This window comes from Akebia trifoliata, chromosome 14, assembly GCF_017979445.1.
Source record: "Akebia trifoliata isolate Shusen 1 chromosome 14, ASM1797944v1, whole genome shotgun sequence".
Taxonomy (NCBI): Eukaryota; Viridiplantae; Streptophyta; class Magnoliopsida; order Ranunculales; family Lardizabalaceae; genus Akebia; species Akebia trifoliata.
This window is the reverse complement of record NC_141388.1, coordinates 33203555-33228227: the sequence shown is the minus strand read 5'-3', so window position 1 is coordinate 33228227 and position 24673 is coordinate 33203555. Positions and strand designations below refer to the sequence as shown.

The window sequence follows — 24673 nt, the reverse complement described above, 5'->3', positions numbered from 1 at the left end:
TGTATAATTACATAGAGAAGTTATTCATATAGATTCCCTAAAAATTGATCCTCACACTACTAGAAAAGAGACCTATACCGACGGTTAGTTCCGTCGCTAAATCCTCCTAATTCCGTTGTAAAATATTTTACTGATGGATAGGTTTTTCATCAGCACTCGTCGGAGATAGTGAAGTCGGTATTTGTTTTAGCGATGGCACAATAAAATTACCATCGGTATATCCTTTATTTTCTGGAAAAAAACTTTGTTCGGAAATTTATTTTTCATTAGTGGTTTACATCTTTACTGACAGTACTCTTTCCTGTCGCTATATCTTATACCGACAGACTTAGTAAGTCCGTCGGTATGCTATTTTGTTAAAAAAAAATTACAAAAACCAGCCCAGCCCAGCGCATACATGCAGCGTTTGCACCAATTATTGTATTTCCTGCAATTAAAATCGGTGCACACCTCCGTTGCTTCCATATTTCCCTGACTCAATTAGCTTCTTAGTGAGTGCTCACTACAACAAATAGGACAATTACGAACGGTTTATAACCGTTCCTAATTCAGTGTGAAACGGTTTCCAGACCGTCTTTAATCGAAGCGTCATTAATGAGTCTAAACGGCTGGAAGCCGTTCTATATTTCAGGATTTGCAACCGTTAAAAACCGTTCCAGATCTAGGAATGTGGAACGGCTTAAATCCGTTCCAACTCTGAAAGCACTTGTAAAAAAAATAACACCTTAGACATCGATTTAAAATCCGATGTCTATAAGAATAATGTTTTAAGTCTGGGACTTAGACATCGGTTACAAACCGATGTAAAAATGGTCATAAACCAATATCTAAACTTAAAAAAAAAAATTAATCAAAACTTTTTTTTTTTCTACGCCACCATTAACCGCAGTCAAAATGGACACAAATAGAGAACATTGAGGTTCTCTATCACATTCATTTACACATAAAAAGAGTTACAATTAATTATAATTTAAAACCAAATACTTCACCATCAAAATTACAAAATAGAATCACCACCACCCCCTTAAAACAAGAAATCTACCCATCACTTCTTCTTTACATTACCATATATACATTACAAATTCCAAGCACTCGCAAAGCGCTATTTTGAGAGTTCAATAGTAGTCCACAAGAGTCTTCCCTGTGAAAAGTTTTCAAAACGACCAGAGGTTAGGGGATAAAGCAAATGTTTATAAATAATTAATAAGTCCTCTATAAACTTTTATAAAATTTGGTTATAAAAGTATTGTTTTTTTTTTTTCTAAATTCTAAATTGAAAAGTAAATTTTATTCACCTGCTATGCCAACAGAGGTATCAAAGATCTGTAAAAATTGCCGCCACAGAAGAATTTTAAAAAAAAAAACATATAAATTAATTAGGAATGAAATTGAAACATGGAATCATGAACTATTGAGGATTGGAGAAGAGAGAAGAAGAGTTACCTCGGTTCGAGCATTAGCTAAGACTTGTCTTACGTATCCTCATTTAGATCTAGAGGTTTAAGAGCGGATGAAATGCCATTAACACTTACTCTTCTTCTTCTTCTTCTTAGCTCTGATATGAACATGAAACGAATTAATACTATTGCTCATCACAATAACTGATAAGGCAAAGAACAAGACAACCATTAAAAAGTGTAAATTACTCTAACTAAATTATATTAATCATAGCTTCCCTATGAGAAGTAGAGAAACTGAGAAGCAGTTAGGATCACAATGTATTTGGTGGGTTCTTTAGTGTTGTCTTTTTTATTTGTGGTTGTACTCAATGCATCGGCCTCATTGAATATGATTGGTGCAAATGCTTTTAAAGGCATCGGAGGGTTTGAATGTCAAGTTTTCCTTCCAACTTATAGGCAACAAATGGAACTAAACCTGTTTACAGTTACTTAAAAACTAACAGCAATATCAAAGGTTCTTACGAATAGAGTGCCCACAAATGACATGGTGCTTAGACCATGTCATTGCACCTTAATGAATGACTTTGACACATAGGTTATACAACTTCAGGAAGAAAAAGGATGGGCAAGGAATCTTAAGCAGATAGCTGCATCCACAACACCATAAACAGACAAATCAAAGGGCTAGATATAGGCTAGAAATGGAAGGAATTGAATGTTAGTCATGAACTGTCGGAAGGTAAGAAACATAATTTGATATTTGGTGATTGAGATACCCATTAATGTAAGACATGGGCAGCTGTTGTATCAGACATAAAGCAATCATTTTGGCGGCCTGGATATGCATGTTTGTTTATTTAAATGGACAATTTTAAAAATATAAAATAAAAGGTGTTTATACAACCCATGGATGGTTCTTTCACTCCTATTTCATAACAGAATGAGAATAAACCAGCAAATACACAAAATATAGAAGAACTAGTTTACATGGAGAAAGGCTTCCCAAACATGAACATCCAAGTTCTAGGAAACAACATGTCTATGTATAGAAAAAGAAAAAAGAAAGAGAGAAACGCACCAATGTATTTATTCTGCAATCAAAATGTGTTGACCACTACAAAAGTTCCTAAATGAACTCTCCATGCTTTCTTCAATCAAAGCTAGTGATGGTGTTGACAGTGGATGAAATTCAAAATATATGGACCTGGATAGAAATGAATGATGGACAAGAGTTGTCTCAAGACCCTGCATGTGCATAATGCCTATTGGCCAGTTATAAATAGGATCCCCACAAATCCTTGTCGAAATATACCTTAGATACCTATCTTTGAAAGTAATGGATTAACAGCATACCCTAAGGATGCTTACACCAGCAACACCACCTTTAATCTCATCAACCTCAGACCCCGGCTTATTCACATCGAAAGATCTGATTACTATCATATTGGGTGGTGAGACAAAGTTCCTTTCTGGGATTGGGATCTTTTTTACAAGGTACTCACATACGACGTCAATGTTATATTTTAACTGTGCAGATATTGGAACCATTGGTGCTCCATCAGCAACCATTTTCTGCAAAATTTCACGTTTGAAATTTAACTCAAAACAGTACAGTAAACAAATGGAAGTATATAATCTCTTGCTTGCTTAGAAATATATATACATTGCATCGGTTATGGTCCAAGAAAACTGACCTGAATAAACTTCTGGATAGCTTCATGTTGGTTGATGGCTACATATTCTTGAACAAGATCAACCTTATTTTGAAGGATGATTATGTGTTGGAGGCGCATAATTTCAACAGCGGCCAAATGCTCGGAAGTCTGAGGTTGGGGACAACTCTCATTGGTGGCTATCAGAAGTAATGCTCCATCCATAATGGCTGCTCCATTGAGCATGGTAGCCATAAGAATATCATGACCCTAAATGATAGAAAAGCAGAATAAAAAATTTCAGATCCACTATAGAGAGAAAACCACAAATATATACACACAAGGCCGTCAATGCAAACTTGCAATTAGTGTCATTGGGAGAAGTAAATGAGGTAACTATGGCACATAAAATATACAAATAAGAATTACTGCAGAAATTAGTTTTATCACTGGCTGGTCTTCAACTCTACATCTCTATACAAACGTAGTTTACATAAATAAAAATTTTAGTGACCGACTATGTAAACTAAACTTCGTGTGGATTATGTTATGGAATTATTATTATTTTATTGGTGTAAGCTTTTTTCTGAGTTCAGGGGGGTTTCCTTTGACGACTTCTTCTTTCGGTGGGATCTTGTGTGTAAAGGGTGACCCTCTTATTAGTTTGGGTTGCCCTTGTTTTTTCTTTCTTTTCTCTTCGCTTTTTCTTGTTGCTTTATGGGCTTGCTTTTGTTGTTTCATCTCTTGAGGACTCCTTGTCCTCTTTTCAATAAAAATTTTGCTTATACCAACAAAAAAGAAAAAAAAAAACCTTCAATTGGAATTTGGACAGTAATCTGGACAGATAAATTGTGAATTAACAGTTTCGTGTGTCAAAAATGTGACGATTTTGAGTTATCAGTTCCCCCATTTTTCTAATTGTCTTTTATCAATTCATAATGTTATTGGTTGATTATGTATTTTTTTAACCTTTTGGTCCACGTGACTCATCCCTCGAAAGTCAATATCTCACCTCAATGGATACCTTATGGCTCACTCACCTTCTGTCCATTAGATCCTTCAACCAGTCAATGGTTTTCATAAAATGTTATCCACTTTCAACTCAAGCAACTAGTTTTCCTGGCCTAACTTCTGTTCTTCAATCTTGCTTCAAGTTATGATCTTAACTTGATAAAAATGATTAAGAATACAGCTGTCTACTCACTCAATACTTTTGCATATGTCCAATAGAAGAAAGTTCATACTGCAGATTTGCAGATTCACAATTCACTGCAGAGGGTAAAAAGAACTCAAACGTGCAGTTCAGAAAATTCACGCTGTTGTGTAATCAAAAGTTAGCTTCCAAAAGGCCAGTGGTTATGCCCATATCACAATATTCTAGTTAATATATACATTGACATTAACGTCTAAAGGCCAATCACCTTACCGGGCAATCTACAAAAGAGACATGTCTAAGTAGCTTCATTCTTGCATCTTCAAATCCTGGAACATCACATGGAGGACTATCTTCTTTTCCACTGCCATACGCCCTGTATACAAATTTTAAACATAAATAATGAAAATCCGAGCAACAATGAAAATATAAGAACCTTAGGTCCTAGAGATCACCATACTTGTAGCACATAGGACGACGGCATCGCTCATCTTCACACTAGTATATTTTTGCATTAGCATATCCAAGCTTGATAGTAATGTTACGCTCCAACTCATTTTTAAATCGAACCGTCTGCAGAAATAACAAACCAGGAAAAGAGTATAATTCCAGATTTAAAAAGAAATATATTTTTCAGATATGATTGGTGGACTACCAGTGTTGGACCATCCTATAGGTTACCATATCTTTTGAATATGATCTTGGGAATTAGCTAATAAACAAGAAATTCAATAATTTAATAATATTTATCATTGAATTGTCTACAAACATGAAATTGGCAATGCTAGTAGAAAGGCATAAGGCAATATATCTAGCCTGTAGTAGATGAAACCAAATAGGAATGCAGACAACTGAAAGTATGGGCCACCATGCAAGCATTTTCCTTGTTTGTAAATTTTTGGCATGACTAAATAACTAAAAATGGCAGAAATATTTCCAGGAAAATGTTTGCAGCAGATCAAGTAGAGCCAAAGCATAGTAAAAGAGAAAGGTTATTTTCTACAGATTTTCTCTACCTGTGTACAGCTTCTTGATTCTAGATCTAATTTTTTCTAAATAGTATAGGAAAACCTGCTAAGGTTTGAGCCCTACTCTACTTTACATATTAGATGTTAACAATAAAAATATTTTCGTCAAAATAGAAAGGAAAAAACCTATTACATGTGACCTTCCACATAATCCTTGGCAACCACCTTCCCTAGAATAAAATGCACCTCAGGTTTCAATAAGTGAAACATCCTACGGTTGGATTTGATGCAATATAGGTTCTTGTTATCTTTTTTCTCTTTTCAATGGACAATTATAATCGAAAATATTTTCAAAAAAATTAAATGAAAGCAAAACAGCATATTAATGGTTTGTTGCAAGCCACATATAAAGGCTTTCTTATTGCAAAAACCTCGAGGTTGGCTTTAAAAAGTAAAATGGTTTAATACCATTTTTAAATAAAAATGGCTTAATGCCATTTTAAACGTCTGTTCTTCTTTTGCAATTATTTCAGTTTGGTCCAAGACAACTAACAATCAAAAGAAAGCTTCAATTAACCATCCTGGGCCCAGCATGGTACACTGCAAATGCAAAATTTCCTCAACCTACCTGACTGCCTCTGACCATCCGACCAGAGAGGAAGATTTGGCATCCAAGTCCAACAAAGACAAAAGTTTGAAGCACCCATCGATCCCATCCCAAGCCTCTAACAATCATATTGATAAATACAAAACATATCATACCCAAATCCTTAATCAAATTGCCTAACCCCCCCCCCCCCCCCCCCCCCATATTTTCTAACTGCATCACACATTGACTTAGACCTAGATTAGGTAAGATGGTACACTTTGTTTTGAAAAAAAATTACAGAAATAATAATTAAAGGAACATATTAGGTTTCTTTCTTTGAAACATAACCTACCAGTCTCCTTAACCTAAGGTCTGTTCACCAAGTCACATAGTTATATTCAGAATAACTAAAACCAACAGTGTATTGTTTTGGCTAATTGACTTCCCCTGTATTTTGTTTAAAGAAACATTCAAGGATTCTATGCCAAGGCAGCACTAGATGCATTTGCAAGGAAAACAATTGAGAAATCAAACATTCAAACCGTTTTTATTTTTTTTAATAATCAGCATAATCCCAACAGCCCCAGTACCACCACCACGATGCTTAACTAACTCCATAATGATACCATAACAATAATAATAGAAAAGGGACTAAAAACAATTTGAAGACTTTTGCATATATTTAGCACACAAAAGTAAATGAAACAAAAACAGTTAATTTCCTCAAAAAGATAGACACAAACTCCTAAACCCAACAAAAAGTAAATGAAACACAACAGCTAAGTTCCTCAAAAGCCCTTAACCCCACAAACAAACCCCTTCCACAAAACCCAAGCACAACTATCTTAATTTCCCTAACCATCTCAGGATCTCAAATCACTACAATCGACCCTCCAAGATTGGAAGTCTGAGATGCTGCAAGGCTGAGCTCCAAATCAGTTTCCATTGTTGATCTCAAATCCTATAGAATGCTTTCTTATAGGATCCTCATGACTGGGAACAACAGTAGACATCTTACCTTTTCCACTACTTCTACCCATAACAAATTTAGTGAGTTGATAAATGGATTTTTTTAGCTTAGTTCGTTGTCATTTTTTCTTCAATTATTTCCTAAAATTTGTTTATGCAACTATTTTTTTTTTTGGTAAAATGGTTGAAGTTCTGTTCAGTTAGAGAGGCTTAGAGCACTTCGAAACAAAAACCAAGTCCAAGTTTTAGATCGAAGCTTACCTCTGTGTTTAGAGAGAATCTACAGGAGATCCAAGATGATTTAATCAGAACTAAAACCTTCAATAAAACAACAAAAAATGTTCTTAAAAGATCAAACAAGATATTAAACCTTACATTGACCGAAATTCCATCTAAGAAATCCAAAATCACTAAAATTCAAATCTAGGGATCGAAGACATACCAAATGCAAGGATTCTCAGCCAAAAACGATAGATTTCTACCTCAGATCCACAAATCAAAATAGCAATACTAGCTAAACACAACCGATTGACTCCAAACGCAACGATCTCAGCCAAAAATTAGCAAATCAAATCAGATCTAACTAAGAATCGCGTAATAGGGTTCCAAAATCATAAAAAAATGATAGATCGAAGAGGAAATTGAAAGAAAACAATATCTTACATGGGAGACAAAGGGTTTTCGACAATCCCAACCTTAGGTTTCGCAGATCTTAGACAAAGAATCGATCGACGCTAAGAAACGAAATGGTTTTCGCTCTGAAATTGATAAATCTTCGTCAATCCTGAGTTCATCGAGAAGCGACTGGATTTTCGTAGATTTCGAGCGACTTTCCTTTTCTCTCATACTGTTTCCGTCTTTCTTTCTTGTAAGAAGGAGATAATGACGTCTTCAGTTTGGTTCAGGTTAAACTGAGTGGATTAAGATATAAAAACAGTCTCTAATTTAAAAAATGGTTTTAACCCATTTTTTATTACAAATGGCCAAAGTCTGTTTCGCCCTCTTGTTCCAAAATAGACATTTTCTTGTAGTGGCTATTTCAGATTTTGGAAGATTGGCCAATAACCCGGCTGCTGCTTGTCGATTGTTCATATGTCACCTTGTGATCTATGTAACTATATAGAAATGTCTTGCATCACGCTACCCATGAAGCCAAGACTTGATCAGAGTCTACAGTCTAAGGAGACCTTTTCCTCTCTATAGGGACTTGACCTTCATAACTTGCCCTTTTAATACTAATGCCGTTTTATGGATAGAACATTTGGTTGAAGTAACTCAGCTAGATAAATAACTGGACTCAATATCTTAATTGGTAAAATATATGTGTGATGATATTATAGATTTGGGTTCAATTCTCACTACACTGAGTTACTAATCTCATTAAGCAAGTAAGTTTGCTGCTCTAGAATTAAAAAGAAAGGGCACTGAAATGCCCAAGGAGCAATCCCACTAAGATATTATTTCAATAAAATCTATTAACCCCTAATAGGATTATGTAAAGGTAATAGAGAAGTAGGTCAAAATGTTGATTGAGGTATGTGTCATACCTCAACCTTTTCCCCAATATCTTGCACGGCATACCTTTAAGGCTTAACCTCAATTGTCATAACTAACAGTCCCAAGTGACAAATTGATATAGGAAGTGAAATTCGTGCACACATACACACATACATACCTTCAAATCATAAATCTCCACTCTGCTAACAGCAGGCCAACTAGCTGTTGGACGCTTTTCTACTATGACTTCTGGGGCTTCAAGAGGAATGTGCATGTATTGGTTTAGCCTTTCGACAGAAATGATGTAGTTGGTTAATGTGCATTGGTTTTGAATAGAGAACACAAGGGACATATTTAATGAAAGACCATACGAAAATGCCATCCCAACATATCTTGCCATCAGAAGATTGGTAGCCAAATGTTCATTAGCCAACCTTATTTTCAAGAATATGCCATTGGTTATATGCTACCAATTTCTGCTTATAGAAAATTTTTGCGATAAACGAAAATCTACTAATGGCACTAGTGATAAGAACTTTAACAGCTGTAGTAGAAACAACATAACCGTGCAGAGGAGGAAATGACAATGGCACTCAGTATTTCAATTCACAGCTTGTACCGTCTCCGAATGTTCAAAACTGATACATCTTGGACGATACATTTCGAGATGGTACGATATTTTGAACCTTGGGTACAATGTAATTTGGGCTTTTGGATAAAATGGTGAAAAGAAGTTAATTCAACATACAAAAGATCATACAACATGATTATGAACTGAAAGATGTACACGAATTATATAAACATGTCATGTTCAATCCAAAAAAAGTTTTCTTAAATTTCAACCACAATCAACACAATAGAAATAAATTATGGATATGAAATAATAATAATAATATAAATATAAAGTAGAACTGAAAGATAGACCAACCAATTGTTTTTCATTAACTGAAGAAATGTTGCCATTTGGAGCAGCAACCAGAGCAAGTTCCCATCCAGAAGGATCCAGTTCATTTGCTTGAACAGAAGAGTCAAAGGGTGCAGACACATCTGCATTTATGGAATTTCCTTTGTTTTGTAAATAAAAAATAAAAAAAGACGTAAATGACTGTTGAAAAAACTAAAAACAATAAAAGAAGAGAACAGTGAACAGGTCTTACTAGATGGAACTATGGCTAGATCCAGTTCATTACTGTCCTCTATTATGAATGCATTGGGAGCACATGCAGCAGAATAGATGTTAGCTGAAATAATAATGCTCTTTCAAGACCAAGAGGCTTACGAGTAGATCTCCAACATCCAGGTAGTTCCTGAATCAGCATATGCTCATGTTACTGATATGGTGTCTCCTCCAAATGGGTATCCTACCTTTGATATGAGAAAATACGATTGAAATTACAGAGATGAAGAAGATTTATTAAATAGATGGGATGTTTATATCCCGTGTAATGTATTTTAACCATTGTAGAACAACAACAAAAAAACAAAAAAGAAATTATAATGCTCCTTTGGAACTTATTTATAGCCTGATCCCAAATGATTGGGCAAAGTAGTCATTTCACATTCCCTTTGTTGCATTATGGTGTAGGATTTGTTGCAAGTATACTGATCTTTCTAGAGTATTATTTAGTTTGTGAAGAGGTGGCTCAGTATCTGAAGAAGTCAATTGGAAATCTTAGTCTAGCTTTCATTGCAATGCATATCTTCCCAATCTTAGCTAACAAGAAATTGATTGTGCATTTGCAAGAGCTATTCATTAGATGTTGGTTCAATTTATTTATGTTCCTAAACAAGTACCATTTCAGATGCTCTATTCACTTCTAGTGGTTCTTCTTGATCACAGCCATGTTGTTGATTGATGATATGTGAGAACAACAGCAACAGGAGTGAGTTTAAAGCAATAAAAAAGATAGGATGAGATTATGGATAACTTTGTGGATGAATAAATGGCTGTGGTCTTCACTCCCTCACACTATCATATATCCTCTACTTTTCCTCCTCTTACTTATAATTCCTTTGTTCATGATTGTATTGGACATGGGCCAAGTGTGTCACTGTTTCCATGTGTGGATAAGGAAAAATAAAACCCCAATAAAATCTACTACACATATAATGACTACAAGTGAAATATTTTTGAAATTACAAGTATACAACTATGGGCCAAGTGTGTCACTGTTTCCATGTGTGACTTCTTTCCTTCCTCACTTAATCTAGTCACCTAGATAGTTACATGGACAGATAAAAAATTTCTAATTTTATTTTATTTTATTTGTCTACCTGAAATCGCCTTAACCCTTTTTCCACTAAATAGTGGATAAGGGTCTGATTTATAAATAGGGGACTTTTGAGAAATGGGAGTCGCCACCTAGTTTAGGTCTAGGAACCATAAATAACTCCAAACGGATATGGATCGGTCCGCGGATCAAAGATATGGGTAAGGAGTCAAATTACGGGTTTCGGAAGGTGTTAGGCACCGAACCCGCCCGATCAAAATGATCGGTCTATACTACAATCCAAAATCATCCCATGGTCAATATACAGAGACTACAGTCAAGGTCACAGTCTAATCATCATCATCAATTTATGTTGGGCTTTCCAACCAAATCCTATGGCTAAAAATTGTCCCAATCATCACATGATCCTTCTTTGAATTCCACAAAATATGGAAGGGTTTGAAAAAGCCCTAATTAGCTCCCTGACCTGAAATCAATTAAGAAACTCCACCTGCAAGTATTCCTTAAACTGTCGAAAATAGAAAATCATGAGAATATTCTGAATAGGAAGATTACAAATAGAAACCTGTCGAATTGGGACTTATAATATTTTCAAATTAGGAACACAAAATTTCCTAAATCAGAATTCAAGCGATATATGTTGAATTCGCAAATTAAAAATTTTTAAAAATACATTTTCTAAAATAAAACATTCCAAAAATGTAAATTTCTAAATTTGAAACTCCCAAATTTCCATGAACATGAACCTCCTAAATATAAAAATGTGCAGAATCTTCTAAATTAGAAAATGCTAAAGTATGAAATTTCTAAATCAGCAATCTATAAATATATTCTCTCAAAATAGGAAACTGTGCAATCCTATATTAGAAAGTTTTCAAATATGAATATTCTAATGACCCACAAATAATCTCCAAAAAGGAAAATTATATAAACAATGAAGTCCCAAATTAAAAGATTATGAATTTGCCAAAAATCACCAAATTGGAAATTAACAAATATTATCGCGAAAAAAATTCCAAGTTAGAAAGAACAACCTACAAGAAACTTCTCCTATTCATGAATCCCTAGAGTAACTAAACGAGCATGCACGCATGATTTTCGATTTTGTCAAAATAGCTATCATTCAATAACATGCATGACTATCAATTCAAGGAGTACATTGATTACATGGAAAAATTCTAAACTCGTCACCAATTCATCACAAATCTATTGCACAAATCAGATGGAGTTATCATGCTTAAACACAAAGATCGCGTTGTCACAAATTCATGAAAAAGATGCATAAAATAGAAATAAATAAAAAATAAAAAATAAAAATAAATAAAGGATAAAAAAAACAAAGATAAGAACAAATGCTCTCCTAACCCTATCACTGCACAAAGACAAAATAAGACCTAAAAAAGAATAAAAAATCCTAATCTTATCAATATACTAATAAATAATAAATAAATAAATAAACCTAAAAACCCACGTCACACAAAACTAAAAAAATAAAATATTCTCCTAACCCTAACAATGTGCAAAGACAAAAAAATAGAAAATACCTAAAAAAAAATTCTTCTAATCCTATCAATATGTGAAGATAAAAAAAAATAGAAACAACACACAAAGAAATTGAATTTCTCCTAATCCTATCGACATAAAGTAAAAATTAATAAAAAACTTATATAATAAACAAAAAAAATCCTCCTAACCCTATTGAGATACAAAAACAACTAAAAACATAGAATAAAATGCATAAAAAATATATCCTATTAATCCTATCAATTTGTAAAAAGAAATAAAAATAAAAATAAAAAATAAAAAAATGCATAAGAAAAAAATATTCTATTAATCCTATTGCTATGCAAAAATAAGAAAAATATATAAAAAAATTCGTAACAAAATCCTTCTAATCCTATCGACGTGTAAAAGTAAATAAAAATAAATACATAAAAACAAACTAAAAAAAATGACTTACCTATAGAATAAAATAATGCCGAGTCGATTCCTTCAAGTCCGATCCAAAGACTTGTGAGTATTCGCTGCCGTGAGGAGAGACGAGGGCAGCGAGAGAGTTGTTGGGGTGGATGCTGAGAAAGAGCGCAGGCAGAGTGAGATGTGTTCTCGTAAGTGTTGTAGCAGTGAGCCGAAGAGCGACGTTGTAGCAATAGCACGTAAGGCTGGGCAAAACGTAGGTGCAGAATTAATGGCTGGGCAGCAAGTCTGGAGCGTTTTGGGATCGCAGTTGCAATGTTATGTTCACTACGTCATATTGCGGATTTGGCGACGCCCCATTTGCGCTAAAAACGACTGCTAAAGGCAGTCGTTAATTGCGACAGTTGTTAACCGTCGTTTAAGCGTCGTTTCAATGAAATAAGTAAAATTTGGGGTGCCAATAGCCACTCTAATAAACTTTTTTTGTTTTTTTTTGTTTGTTTTCAAATCGTCTCTCCCGCTCGGTTCTCTCTCTCTCTCTGCTCTTATCTAACTCTCACTCTCACTCTCGCTCTCTCTGTCGATTCCGTCGCGCTTCTCACTCTCTCTCTCTCTGTCTGTTACTCTGTCTCTGTCTCTCTCTCTCTCTGTCTCTCTCTCTCTCGAATCTATCTCTTTCTTACTCGACGCTATACCGATTTCAATAAGTTTGAAGTCGTCTTCTTCTAAGTTTCGATCTAGAAGGTAAATCGATCGGAGTTTGATCGAAAGACCTATGCTCGATCTCTCACTACAGAATCTGTGATTTTGATCGAAGGTTTTAGTGATTTAGGGCAGAATCGATCGGAGTTTGATCGAAGGTTTTAGTGATTTGTTCGATCTCCCTCCATTTGCTTGGTTTGTGATCGAATCTTCAGGTATGTTAAAGTTTTTTATTGAATCTCTGATTTTCCTTAATTAATTTAGGGTTTCAAATGTTTTCTTCAATGTTAAAGCATGTTTTAGGGTTTGGTTATGGAGTTTTATATCATGATCTAGCTGTTATATCTCTTTAATTTCAGTTTTGAACATGAGTTCTTGCCTTTCTTACCCTTCTTTAAGCTCAATTTTAGATCTGATTATCTTTCATATTCATCAATTTGAGTTCTGTTTGGGAATCGAAACTTTATTTTAGATCAATTTGTGGTGTTTGTGTGTTGGAGACATGTCATCTTTAATTTCTTATTGTGTGTTATTGAGTATAAGTACTAGTACTTGTACTGTGTTCTTTCTTGATGTTTCAGTCGATAAATCGAGTACTTCCAATTGGACATATTTCTGTTTATGCTTCTCTTTTAGTGTGTTTTGGGAATTTGTCAAAAAAAATTAAATTCACTGATTGAATTGCAGCTTAATAAAAACTTGGATCCATTGATTGAATTCCAGTGATTTTTAATGGATCAGTCATGAGTTCTTCTCACAATCAACATCTCTGTCATCTCGATAATTATCTGGCTTGACGATATCTACTCTGCTTCCTCAGTCCAAATATCTTTCTTACAAGCTAGGAAACCATTGATTAGAATAAAAAATCAGATTCATGTTTAGCAAAAACTGAAAAATAAAAAAATAAAATAAAAGCAACAACAACAACAACAACAGCAATGTAAAGAGTAAGGTTCCATGACATAAGGATACATGCTACTACATAGACTTGATGAAAAAGTGTGAAATCAAAGGTTCTCCCCCGTCGAATACCAACTTATTAGATAGTGTGATTGAATTTTGCCATCCAATTTGTTTTGGTAAAAAGTAAACTTGACAGACCAAAACAAATTTGACGGCAAAACCCTTAGAAAAATACTTTCACAATGAGAAGGAATTATTAACATTGTCAATACTACATCGAGGGAAAAAAACTTATCTCAAAGGCTTAGTCAATAATGTCACTAATACACTAGTCCTTAGAAGATGTAGTCATCTTTATATGATAATTATCTACTTCGTTCGGAAGTAGTGGAAATATAAAATAATCTATATTACACTAGTATGTATTTCTTACCTTACACAGTTTCCAACCATGTAGATGTGAGTTTGCAACATGGAAACTAACGATTCGTTGATCTAATCCACACATTGGTATCATCTACAGTGATCCAAGTATCATACACATGAAATGGCATAAACAATGAACCAAGCCTACCCAAAGACTTTGTTGGACTAATCTTCCTAATCAACCAACAACATCTCCAAGGTCTTAGGCATTTTCTAATACCAAAAAAATTGTAGAAGAGAAGAGGGGGAAGCATTACTACTACTATAAGTAGAAAGGGAAAGGAGGCTCTCAGTCACTCCAATGCTAAAACTGATTGAAGCATGAAGCATATATAGGCAAGTAGGGGATGTTTAGCATTCAATACTTCAATGCAAAAATATGAGTGGAATTAATGTGTGTAAATCTTCACAATTCATTTTGATTGGTTGACGATGAATTGTTTTGTATAAACAGTGGGTTGTTCCCCTTGTTTTAGCATTCAATACCACATTATATATATCTAACAAGGATTTTTTTGGGGTGATTTACATAGAATAAAATCTGTTGTAAATCTTCACAATTGATTTTTGATTGGTTGGAGTTGAGTTGTTTAGTCTAAACAGTGGGCCGTTCCCCTTGTTTTAGCATTTAATACCACATTATCTAACGTAATTTGTTTGGGCTGCTTAGTGTAAATAGTGGTTTGCCCTTGTGTAAGTTTAGGTAATGTCTTTAATACAAGAATATGAGTAAAATCAGTGTATATCTTCAAGATACAATTTGATTGGTTTAATATGAGTTGTTCAAATTTAATTTATTAATGGTGGGTCTTTGCCCCTGGTATAAGGACTTTTCTAGGATGTAAGTACGTTGGACGCGAATGTCTAATTAATAGCTAATTGTTCCCTAGGGAAACTGATCACTAAGAAGCCTATACTAATCCCAAAGAATCTCATATTTTTCTTCCCATCCCAGCCATTTGTTGGACATTGGGTGTCCAATTAACGTAATTGGACCCCAAAAAAATCCTTGTTTTAATTGTTGAGCATGCATCTCTAGGTCATAAAAAAAAAATAATGTTCTTAAATCTTGAGTACGTCTATGTACAGGAAAATATTAGTGCATTTAGGTTAACTCATGAGAGCCTTCTTCTTTTTGAATAATGCTGAAGTGACCTCATTCCACAACACGACTCCGTTTTCTTTCAACTTAACCATCGATTGATGCCCGGCATTAATCCTATTCTATCATTCAATTTTAACTTGCCACATCTTTCATGTTTTCTTTCAACTTATGCTTCGTAATTTTCATACATCCATAAGATCCATAAGTATCATTCTTAGGATTACTCATGAATCTATAATGTAAGTTTCCTTAAAAGCAAACGATTTGTTACTAAAGGGTATAATTCCAATGAGTTATACTACTGACCAGATCATTGAGTGAATAAAAACCTAGATTGCAATCTTAATAGGTCCATGCGGAACATTTACTTAAGATTGTTTATGTTTGTATACATAAACAATCTTAAGGTCATCTTGAAAATAAAAACATTTCGTCCAAATATTTTGACCAATATGGAAACCAGTCAATTTTAATGAAAATGATAGAATTAAGAGTTGAGAAAGTTTTCATTAAAAAATATAAGAAATGATAATGTGGATTAGAAAACATATCATAAGACATCAAACTACAATAAACAGCCATATAAATTAAGGGGTTGGGATCCGTTGACTCTTAAGAATGAATCAAGAAAAAACACAAAATACAATGGTTGAGATTTATAGGTATCATGATAACACAAACCTTGGAGATACTTATCCTAATTATAAATCTCAACCATTGGATTTTGCATTTAAAGAGATGGGATCATGTGTTTTTTTCATGAGTCATTCTTAAGAGTCAAGGGATTCTAACCCTATGTTAATTATGGAAATGAAGGTCACTAACATTTTACCACACATTGACGTATTAAAGAGTCTAGGACCTAAAAAACTATAACATGCATGGTTCATGGAAATTATAATATATTGTTTCATTAACTGCAAATACTTTAATATGTGAATAGTTTTCTCTTAAGTGAGTTAACTATTATGTAATGTATTCTCTCATTATTATGATCAAATTAAAAAAATATTTCTTACATTACCATACGTATTTCCTATCTTTTAAATATATAAGAAAGTTACTAATCTATTAAAATAATTAAAACAAAGATAATTGTATGCGCATACTTATAATAATAATAGATTTTGACCACCTAACTCAAAATAAACATGTGCAGTTGTGTATGCTGAGGGAAAAAAATCGACTGTTCTTGCATGTGCCATGTTAATGAGTTTTTTAGTTAGTTTGTCAAACTAACCCAAAACAGTGCTGATTTTTTATTTTTATTTTTTACTTACTTAAAAGTAGACTTGTGTTTGATCTAAACACAATAATAACACACCCATGTATTTGTTATAATATACAGAATCATTTCTTCTATTTTTATAATTTAAATATCTTATTTGGGTAAGACAACCACAAACAATCACTCCCATATATTATGGTGTCAGCTCTTTGTGAGACCATAATGTCTTGGTTCTCTTTAAACCATGTGTTTATATTATGTGTTTGGATACCCTATCTGATGGACCCATCTAAGCTAAATATACTGTCACATGTGACTTTCTATTGTGTCTTAAAAAGCCAAAACTTCTTCTAAGTCTTGCACAAACGACTCTAAATCCCACTTACAAACATAAACAAATCAAATCCTTTTTAACTCTTCTTTTATTCTTCAAACACACTTTATATTGGTCTGTCATGTATGAATAAAGGAGGAAAGATTGCATCAGTTTGACAAGATCAGATTTTTTTTCCTTAAAAAATATCGACTATGTCAATTATGGGTAATCAACAGGAGATGGATATCAACTTCCATTTCATTAAGTTTGGGTAATATATTATCATACAATAACTCACTTTATGTGGGTTGTTTTCTTTAGAATAGTATTTGATATTTTTAATTGTTGACGTTTATTTTACTTTATTTTACCTTTATTTTTGTTTTTTATTCATTTTTTCACAATAATAAATTTATTTTTATTTCCATTCGTAGAAAATGTCTTCCTCGTCTACGCCCCCAAGTAAAGAATGGATGACGGCACCAAGACTATCTGTTGAATACTTAGAAGGAGTTAATTCGTTTTTTAAATTCATAAGAGATAATACCCATAAATTGGGGAGTGATGATTGGTATTATTGTCCTTGTGTTAAATGTCGTAATCTTTTAGGAGGAAAGAAAACACTTAAGGATATTCATACACATTTAATATGTGATGGTATAGATACTTCCTACACGACATGGATCTATCACGGAGAAATTCTCATAAGTGATGTCAATATTGATATTGGTCCGTCTACTAGTAATCGTAATGAAGCAATGTGCCTAATGATTTTAAAACTCAAATGTGGGAAGTTATAAAGGTGGGTTCTTTTGCCTATTTGTTCTACATATTTGTTATTTTGTTTATTTGTTATGCATATTTTAATCGTTAATTTAAAATAATTTATCTTCCTTGCAGAATACATATGCTGTTTCAGATTAGAATAGAGAATGGGTCCTTAAAAAGGCCAATCTCTTATGGAAAGATTGGAAAAGTTACCTTCGTTGTGAGGTATATGATAAATATAATACGGATGCAGAAAGAAAAATTCATATACCTCCATACGTGAAGAAAGAAGATTGGGAAATTTTCGTTGACGAGTGTTCGAGACCCGAGGTGCAAACATTGAGGCATAATGGGAAAAAAGCTAGGAAAGCACAAAAGACTACAAATACTTCAGGCCGAAAGGGACAAGCAAGGATTGCCGAAGAGTTGGTAAGTTTATACTATAAGTATAAATTAGTAAACATATTAATTGTTTTTAATGTATTTACTTATCTTATTTACAGAGAGAAAAAAATCCTAATGGGGAGATCACAAGGACAGATGTCTTTCTTGCGACCCATACTAAGAAGGATGGGCTTGATAAATAACAACTTGTAAGAATAATTAATTACTTTATTCATTTGATATTAATTGCACCAAGAAATTATTAAATTAAATATTAATTTTTATTTATTATTCAATTAATTTGTAGGAAGCGATTGACAGGATGATTGATACTGATCCCTCTAGTGTACATAGGGATTTGGACCATGATCCAGTTGCAACAATATGCACATTATTTAAACTCTTAATTAGTCTATATAATGTTTCTTGAAAGTATTAACATTACTTATTTATTATTATTGTTTTTTGAATAGATTTATGGTCGTGATAATCGAGGTCTTGTGCGAGGCATGGGTCTTGGTGTTTCCAAAACCTCCATGCATTATACGACTCCATTAAAAAAAGCCTTAAAAGATCAACAAGCATCACATCAAACATTCGAGGCTAACTTGGAGGCTAAGTTTAATGCTAAGTTTGAAGAGTTGACAGAACGATTACAAGAGGAGTCTAGAGCACGCAAGTTATTAGAAGAGAAATTGCTTTTTTATGCCCAAACTGGAACATTGATGCAACCTTCCTTTAATATTGGAAGTTCTTCTAAAGTATAAATTTTAATTTAATTAAATAGTAGATTTCATTCATATTAAATGTTTGAATTTATAAAATATTTATATTGCATCTATTGTTTTGCAATTTTATAGGCAAGACACGATACAACACAACAGGATGCACTATCAGATCGATCAACTGCGCAAACAGCTAGAGGCCGTTGTAAGCTGCTCCGTATACGAAAGCCGTGTGATCCTATTGCCGTAGGGAGAGTGATATGTGTGTCTACTACTGATCCAGATTGTTACAATGTCATTATTGATGATATCCTTGTTGGGAGTGTGGAATTACAAAGTGGGGAAGGAAATTTTGAAGATTTGACAATCGGAGATGTCACTGAATGGCCCAAATTCAGGACACAATTTTATTGATGAAGAAATGGAAAAAAAGGTAATTTAATTTCGTATATGCAGTTACATTATTCCTTATTAAAAAGATATACTTAAATGTTGTGTTGATACAAATGCAGATGCAGAAAGAGATCTAATGTCAGGTCGAGAGTTAGACTTTAATTTTTGGTACATTTAGTTTTTGGTACATTTAATTTCACTACATAGACTTTTTACTTACGTATGTTTTACGATTTCTTTTATAACTATTTTTGTTGTTGTTAATTAACCCCTTTTTAACTCCGCCAATGTAAAATTATATGTCTTACATTGCCGGTCCCAAGCCCGGATAAAGGAGGAGGGAAAAGGATGGTCCCAAGGAGGAGGTAAAATTATATGTTTTACATTTAAAATTATAAATGTTGTTTCTTGTTCCCAGTGCTCTTCAAACATTTCTGATCGTATATTACTTTCTTCAATCAGGGCCAAGATATTTACAAGTCGTGAATCTCGACATGATTATAAGAAGACAGTCATGGATTTAGCTTTGTTGATTTTTATATTGAATACTGAGGAGAATTGTGTGGAATCTTGACCCTGTATTCTTGAATCTTTTCAGGTGAAGGCAGATCTGTCTATGTGAGAAATTTACCGTCTACCGTTACAGATTCTGAAATTGAGCGGGAGTTCAATAACTTCGGTAGAATCAAGCCTGAAGGAGTGGCCATCAGGAACCGCCAGGTCCATTAACTTTGCTGCCTATATTTTTTACTAGTGTCCCAAAAACCTTACCAGACCTACCACGGCCCATTTAACTGATGAACTAGTTCCAAGACTGTCTGGATGAATGCTGGCACTGAATTTGTTCAGAAGCAACTCCCAACGTAAGGTCTTTTGAACCAGCACTTACTCCCCCAAATTTATCGTTTTGAAGTTTTTATTGTATTACAGGTATCCAAGATGGTGATAAACCAATCATCAACCTTAAGGTATGCCATTCTTAGAAATAATATTTGGTAACAGAGGAGGTTGACAGTTTACTTCTAAATCTCAAATTTCATAATTCCACCTATCCATGTTAGATGTTGCACACATTAAAACAGATTTTAACTTCATCAAGGCAATCTATTATCAATATAGCTAGATTGTTACTTGTTAGGACATTTGATCAGGGTATTTTTTTAAGCTTGCTAATCCAAGACATGGATCAATTGATCAATGTGACCAAGCCTCTAAAACGTGTGCCGTGTTTGAAACATGTAGGTGAGGAAGTAAGCGTTAGCTTTAGTATTTGAGCTGTTTTCATGTGTTGCATAGACAAACTGGAAGGAGAAGAGGAGATACGGTTCTCTACCTTATGATTAATAGCTAAATCATTGTGTCCAAAATTGGTGCAGGGATATTTGCTTGGCAACCCTTCAACAGATACTAAGTTCGATCAAAACTCATTAATCTCATATGTTCATGGTATGGCGCTTCTCTCTGATGAACTTTATGAGGTAAATCAATTTCTTATACTCTTATCTAACAATATATTATCAAGGTTGCTAGTGAACACAAATACAATTATAAGAAAAATTATTGTTTACATTGCTGTTTCTAGTCGACAAGGAACAATTGTGGAGAAGAGTATGTCAATGTAGATCCCAGCAATGCATTGTGTCTCAAGGATCTTCAAGCTGTCTCAGAGGTCAGGTGACCAATTTCAGTTCTAAGTATTAAAATTCTCATGGTTCTGGCAGCTTTAAGCTGATATTTGTGGTATTGCATTTACAGTCTATTTCACAAGTTAATAAAGCGCACATTTTGGAGCCCAAGTGTGTGTGGTAATCCGCTCATCCCACATGTTAATGTCTTACCTTTGATGTTTTAAATATATATATTTTTTTAATCATGCGCTGACTAAGAATCCTTGGTAGATCAGAAGGACAAGGAAAATATTCCCTTAAAACATAATTTTCAGTGTACACATCTCTTTTTTTTTCTCTCTCTCCTGTTTTTTTTTGGCTTTGGTTTAGACATAGTTTGAGACTTGAGGGACCAAAGATAAATTTGTTAGGATGAACCATACGTCGAATCAATCAGGACCGTAGAATTGGGAACCTTTACTTTCAAAATTCCACATGGCATACTTTTCCACTCAGATTGTTAGGCCCACATTTCAGTCCACCCACGCCAAAATAAGTTGGTTTGGTGATTTCTAGCTGTTTGATTCGAGAATTTGTTGTCAAAAGTTGGAACTAATTTCAAAGTGCTTTTTTGTGAGTTAGCTCACCAAAGGAGAACCCAAACATTAATGGGTCAGTGGGCCCATGCCACGTGGTATTTTTAGATCTTATTTGTTGGATGCAAGGGGCGGGGTTCATGACAGCCTTGTCGATCTGCATTTGTTCTGCTGTTTTATTGAACTAGTCGTCGATCTGCATATGCTTTGCTGACTGTGTTTTTGCTCTAAATAAGTAGGACATGGTATGGTAAGGTCTCTGATTGACTGTGCCAATGCATATGCTTTGCTGACTGTGTTTTTGCTCTAAATAAGTAGGACATGGTATGGTAAGGTCTCTGATAGACTGTGCCAATGCAAATAATATTTCCGAATTCTGGTTTTGTATGCAGAAAACCAAATTGCAGATTGATGGTTACTCATGACGACTATAGCATGATGTCCAGGCTACCAAAGGAGAGAACTTCAGTGGTAACCATACTTAGAAGCCCAGTTGATCGTGCATTCAAACTTAACTTCAGCAACACAAATGACTGGAAGGATACGCCCAAAGAGTAATGGAGTAAGTATGTTCAAGTAGTTTTTTTCAAGTCAATTTATCACAATTCTTTATGAAGTTTGGGAAGCAACAAGGAACCATCCAATATATATATACCTCTCCTTGGTGGGGTCAGAACTGACTTTCTAGGAACATTTGTTTTCTTTGCCAATAATATCAAAACTAATGGAAGAAAATGTAAATAAATCTAATTTATTATGATCAAAAATATCTCCTGCAAAGTCACAAACAGCAACAAAAGATGGCCAAAGTTAAGGAGTTGGTGGAGGCCATTTATGCAAATAACAAAGCTAAATTTATTTCCTTAATCGAATCTAACCCAGATTTGCCTAAGGAACTTGCAGTAGCAATTGAAGAGAATTCAGATAATTGGGTGGAGTTAGCCCTATTCACTTTGTTGCAGCAAATGGTGATGAGGAGATCCTCAAGAAACTGGTGCAACATATGCCCAACCTATGCAAGCTGAAAGGTACCGATGATCACCGAACCCCACTCCACTGGGCGGCCAGTACAGGGAGAATCGATAACATGTTAATAATTCTCTTGGCTTGTCCGGAAGCTATTCAAGACGTAACAGTTTCGGTTAAAACAGTTCTTCATATACTCTGGAGCATAAACACTGTGATGCGTTTGAATGGTTGTTGAGAGAGTTGAAGCAGATGAAACAAGATGGATCGGCATGGTAACATGCTCCTGCACCTTGCAGTTTCCATGAAACTACTCCAGGTAACTTCTCATCTGTCTATCTCTTAATTTCTTGTGATGTCTTGTAGTCTGCAACTCTCTTTCTAGTATTACCATCCTTTTTCCCCCCTTATTTTCTTAATTTTCTTGATTTATCACTTGTTATTTGTAATATTTTATGGATCTTTTTGTTCCGTGTCCGTGGTATCTTCACAGCCTTTTACATCGACAAGTGTTGAGTCCTCATCATCTGCCGAGAAGTCTGATTCAATTTTCTTGGACTTTGACCAAGATGTGGGTATAATGTCTGGATGCGGTGTCAAATAAGTTGGAGGAGGATTGCTGGGTCATCAAAATACAGTTATGAAAGAGCAGCCAGAGAATTGTCAGATCAGCAAAGAGAGTTCAAACTATAAAAACAATAGGAGAGAAATTCAATGTGCCATTAATTTGTTGTGACATTGTTGGGTCTTCAATTGGATCTCACGCATTCTTTTTAATAAAAACATTATTACATTGGTCTTCAATTTTCACTTTTTAGATATTGATTTATTTATTTTTTTTAAATTTTTTAAAAAAAAAAAAAGTCAGTGAGATGAATTTGTAAATAAACGACTGTCATTTTTTCCGACTGTCAAAAACAGTCGTTTTTCCCGACTGTTAAGTGTCGTTTTTCCCGACTGCCAAAGACAGTCGTTTTTTTCCGACTGTCTAAGACAGTCGTTTTTTCCGACTGTTTTGGACAGTCGCAATTAAAAAACCACTCCTTTCAAAACGACCCCATTTGGGACTGTAGCGGCAGTCGTTTTTGGCGCAATATGACATAGTGGTTGCAGGTTTGATGGTGAATAAAAAGGAGGCAGCAAAGGGTGTTGATGGGGCTGTGTTGGAGCAAGTAGGACGTGAGAAAGAGGTGATATGGGGGCTGCTATGGAGTCTAAGATTAATGGCTGGGTGTTAGTACAGCCACCAATAGAGAGAGAGGAGGGCTGAGAGTTATGAGGGCTGTAGAGCACAGGATGAATGGCCAGGGGCGCTGGTATGGCAGCCACGAGTAGAACAGGGGCTGGGCGTTATGAGTACTGTAGCAGTGGGCTATGTGGTAGGTACAGCCAAAGAGAATGAAGAGGAATGGGCTGTTGAAGGGTAGAACGTGAATGAGGTCTGGGGAGAGCAGTTGCAGGCAGAGAGGGAGACCAAAGAACGTTGGAGAAGAAGATGGTCTGAGAGAAGAGGGCTGAAAGAAGTGTCCCGCCGTTCAGCCCACGGAGAAGAAGATCGCCAAAGAGAAGAGGACCGAAGAAGAAGACCCTCCATAGAGAAGACGTCCTTCTCTATATACATTAAAAACCTTCTAATTTATTTATTTATTTATTTTTTTAACGTGTTTCCTCTTTCTTTTTTTTTTTTTTATTTCCTTTTTAAAGAATGATGGTGGGGTGATCCCACGTTACTCGTACTACTATAGTCTTGAGTTGTCGAGTTACGGTTGGTTGGTTCAATTTTTATTTTATCGATTTGATTAATTTTTATTTTGATTTTTTGTTTGTTGATTAATTTTTTAATTTTAAGTTTTATTAATTGATTAGTTTTTATTTTGAGTTTGGCTAAAAATTTAATTTGATTTTAATTTTTAATTTGAGTTTAATTGTTAATTGGCCATTTGATTTTTGATTTCGTTTCGTCGCTCGATTGAGTTGGATTTGGAATTTATTAATTTAGTTGGGTTTCGAATTTTTTATTTTTTTTTGATAAATAGTATTGTATTAATGAAACAAAGCCAAGTCGGTCGAGTTGATCAACTTGGGTTTCGATTTATTAGTTGGTTGATTTTCAATTTTTAATTTGATTTTGATTAGTTAATTTTGACTTTTGATTTTTAATTTAATTTCGATGAA

At 34.3% G+C, this 24673-nt stretch overlaps 3 protein-coding genes and 1 long non-coding RNA gene across 23 annotated transcripts; 3 read left to right on the top strand and 1 right to left on the bottom strand.

The window, feature by feature from the left end:
* Positions 1–839: 839 nt before the first annotated feature.
* LOC147386852 (uncharacterized) lies at positions 840–7708 on the bottom strand. 14 transcript variants are annotated; one of them, XR_015172345.1, is made up of 11 exons: positions 7395–7708; positions 7174–7279; positions 6993–7049; positions 4666–4778; positions 4479–4581; positions 3095–3322; positions 2754–2972; positions 2479–2645; positions 1444–1555; positions 1296–1323; positions 840–1141 (listed from the first exon to the last, which is right to left on the bottom strand). XR_015172345.1 is itself a non-coding variant. In XM_086424675.1 (7 exons), the coding sequence occupies exons 3-7, from the start codon at positions 4674–4676 to the stop codon at positions 2561–2563; spliced, it is 663 nt and encodes a 220-aa protein (XP_086280801.1). In that variant the 5' UTR covers positions 4677–4778; positions 6993–7049; positions 7174–7706; the 3' UTR covers positions 1581–2560. The 14 variants fall into 14 exon arrangements, 3 of the variants coding, with proteins under 3 accessions (XP_086280801.1, XP_086280800.1, XP_086280802.1); XR_015172350.1 differs by having other exon boundaries at positions 2479–2662; positions 7174–7707; XR_015172355.1 differs by having other exon boundaries at positions 2479–2604; positions 7174–7672.
* Positions 7709–12987: 5279 nt separating this feature from the next.
* LOC147386849 (serine carboxypeptidase-like 6) lies at positions 12988–23282 on the top strand. 7 transcript variants are annotated; one of them, XM_086423616.1, is made up of 9 exons: positions 19609–19694; positions 19792–20192; positions 20260–20297; positions 20706–20807; positions 20912–20998; positions 21085–21134; positions 21925–22094; positions 22436–22817; positions 22992–23282. In XM_086423616.1, coding segments are annotated over exons 2-7 (315 nt in total). In that variant the 5' UTR covers positions 19609–19694; positions 19792–20155; the 3' UTR covers positions 21926–22094; positions 22436–22817; positions 22992–23282. The 7 variants fall into 7 exon arrangements, 5 of the variants coding, with proteins under 5 accessions (XP_086279744.1, XP_086279742.1, XP_086279743.1 ...); XM_086423618.1 differs by lacking the exons at positions 19609–19694; positions 22992–23282 and adding an exon at positions 12988–13293 and having other exon boundaries at positions 19928–20192; positions 22436–22914; XR_015172054.1 differs by lacking the exon at positions 22992–23282 and having other exon boundaries at positions 19792–20049; positions 22436–22916.
* On the top strand, positions 17964–18595 carry LOC147386851 (uncharacterized). The gene is made up of 3 exons (XR_015172267.1): positions 17964–18256; positions 18331–18420; positions 18519–18595. It is a non-coding gene; the product is annotated as an uncharacterized LOC147386851 (long non-coding RNA).
* Positions 18702–19595, top strand: LOC147386850 (uncharacterized). The gene is made up of 3 exons (XM_086423615.1): positions 18702–18972; positions 19072–19369; positions 19449–19595. Exons 1-2 carry the CDS (start codon positions 18721–18723, stop codon positions 19348–19350), a joined length of 531 nt encoding a protein of 176 aa, XP_086279741.1. The 5' UTR covers positions 18702–18720; the 3' UTR covers positions 19351–19369; positions 19449–19595.
* Positions 23283–24673: the final 1391 nt, after the last annotated feature.

What these genes read in the sequence shown, in the direction of transcription:
- LOC147386850 (XM_086423615.1), top strand. Translation starts at nt 18,721, where the DNA reads ATGGGTCTTGGTGTTTCCAAAACCTCCATGCATTATACGACTCCATTA. An exon ending in ATATTGGAAGTTCTTCTAAA is followed by an intron (nt 18,973 to 19,071) that starts GTATAAATTTTA and finishes GCAATTTTATAG; the next exon opens with GCAAGACACGATACAACACA.
- LOC147386852 (XM_086424674.1), bottom strand. An exon ending in CTATCCAGAAGTTTATTCAG is followed by an intron (nt 2,973 to 3,094) that starts GTCAGTTTTCTT and finishes GAAATTTTGCAG; the next exon opens with AAAATGGTTGCTGATGGAGC. An exon ending in CTGGTGTAAGCATCCTTAGG is followed by an intron (nt 2,646 to 2,753) that starts GTATGCTGTTAA and finishes ATGCACATGCAG; the next exon opens with GGTCTTGAGACAACTCTTGT.
- LOC147386849 (XM_086423616.1), top strand. Translation starts at nt 20,156, where the DNA reads ATGCTGGCACTGAATTTGTTCAGAAGCAACTCCCAAC. An exon ending in TCTCTGATGAACTTTATGAG is followed by an intron (nt 20,808 to 20,911) that starts GTAAATCAATTT and finishes TGCTGTTTCTAG; the next exon opens with TCGACAAGGAACAATTGTGG. An exon ending in ATCTTCAAGCTGTCTCAGAG is followed by an intron (nt 20,999 to 21,084) that starts GTCAGGTGACCA and finishes TTGCATTTACAG; the next exon opens with TCTATTTCACAAGTTAATAA.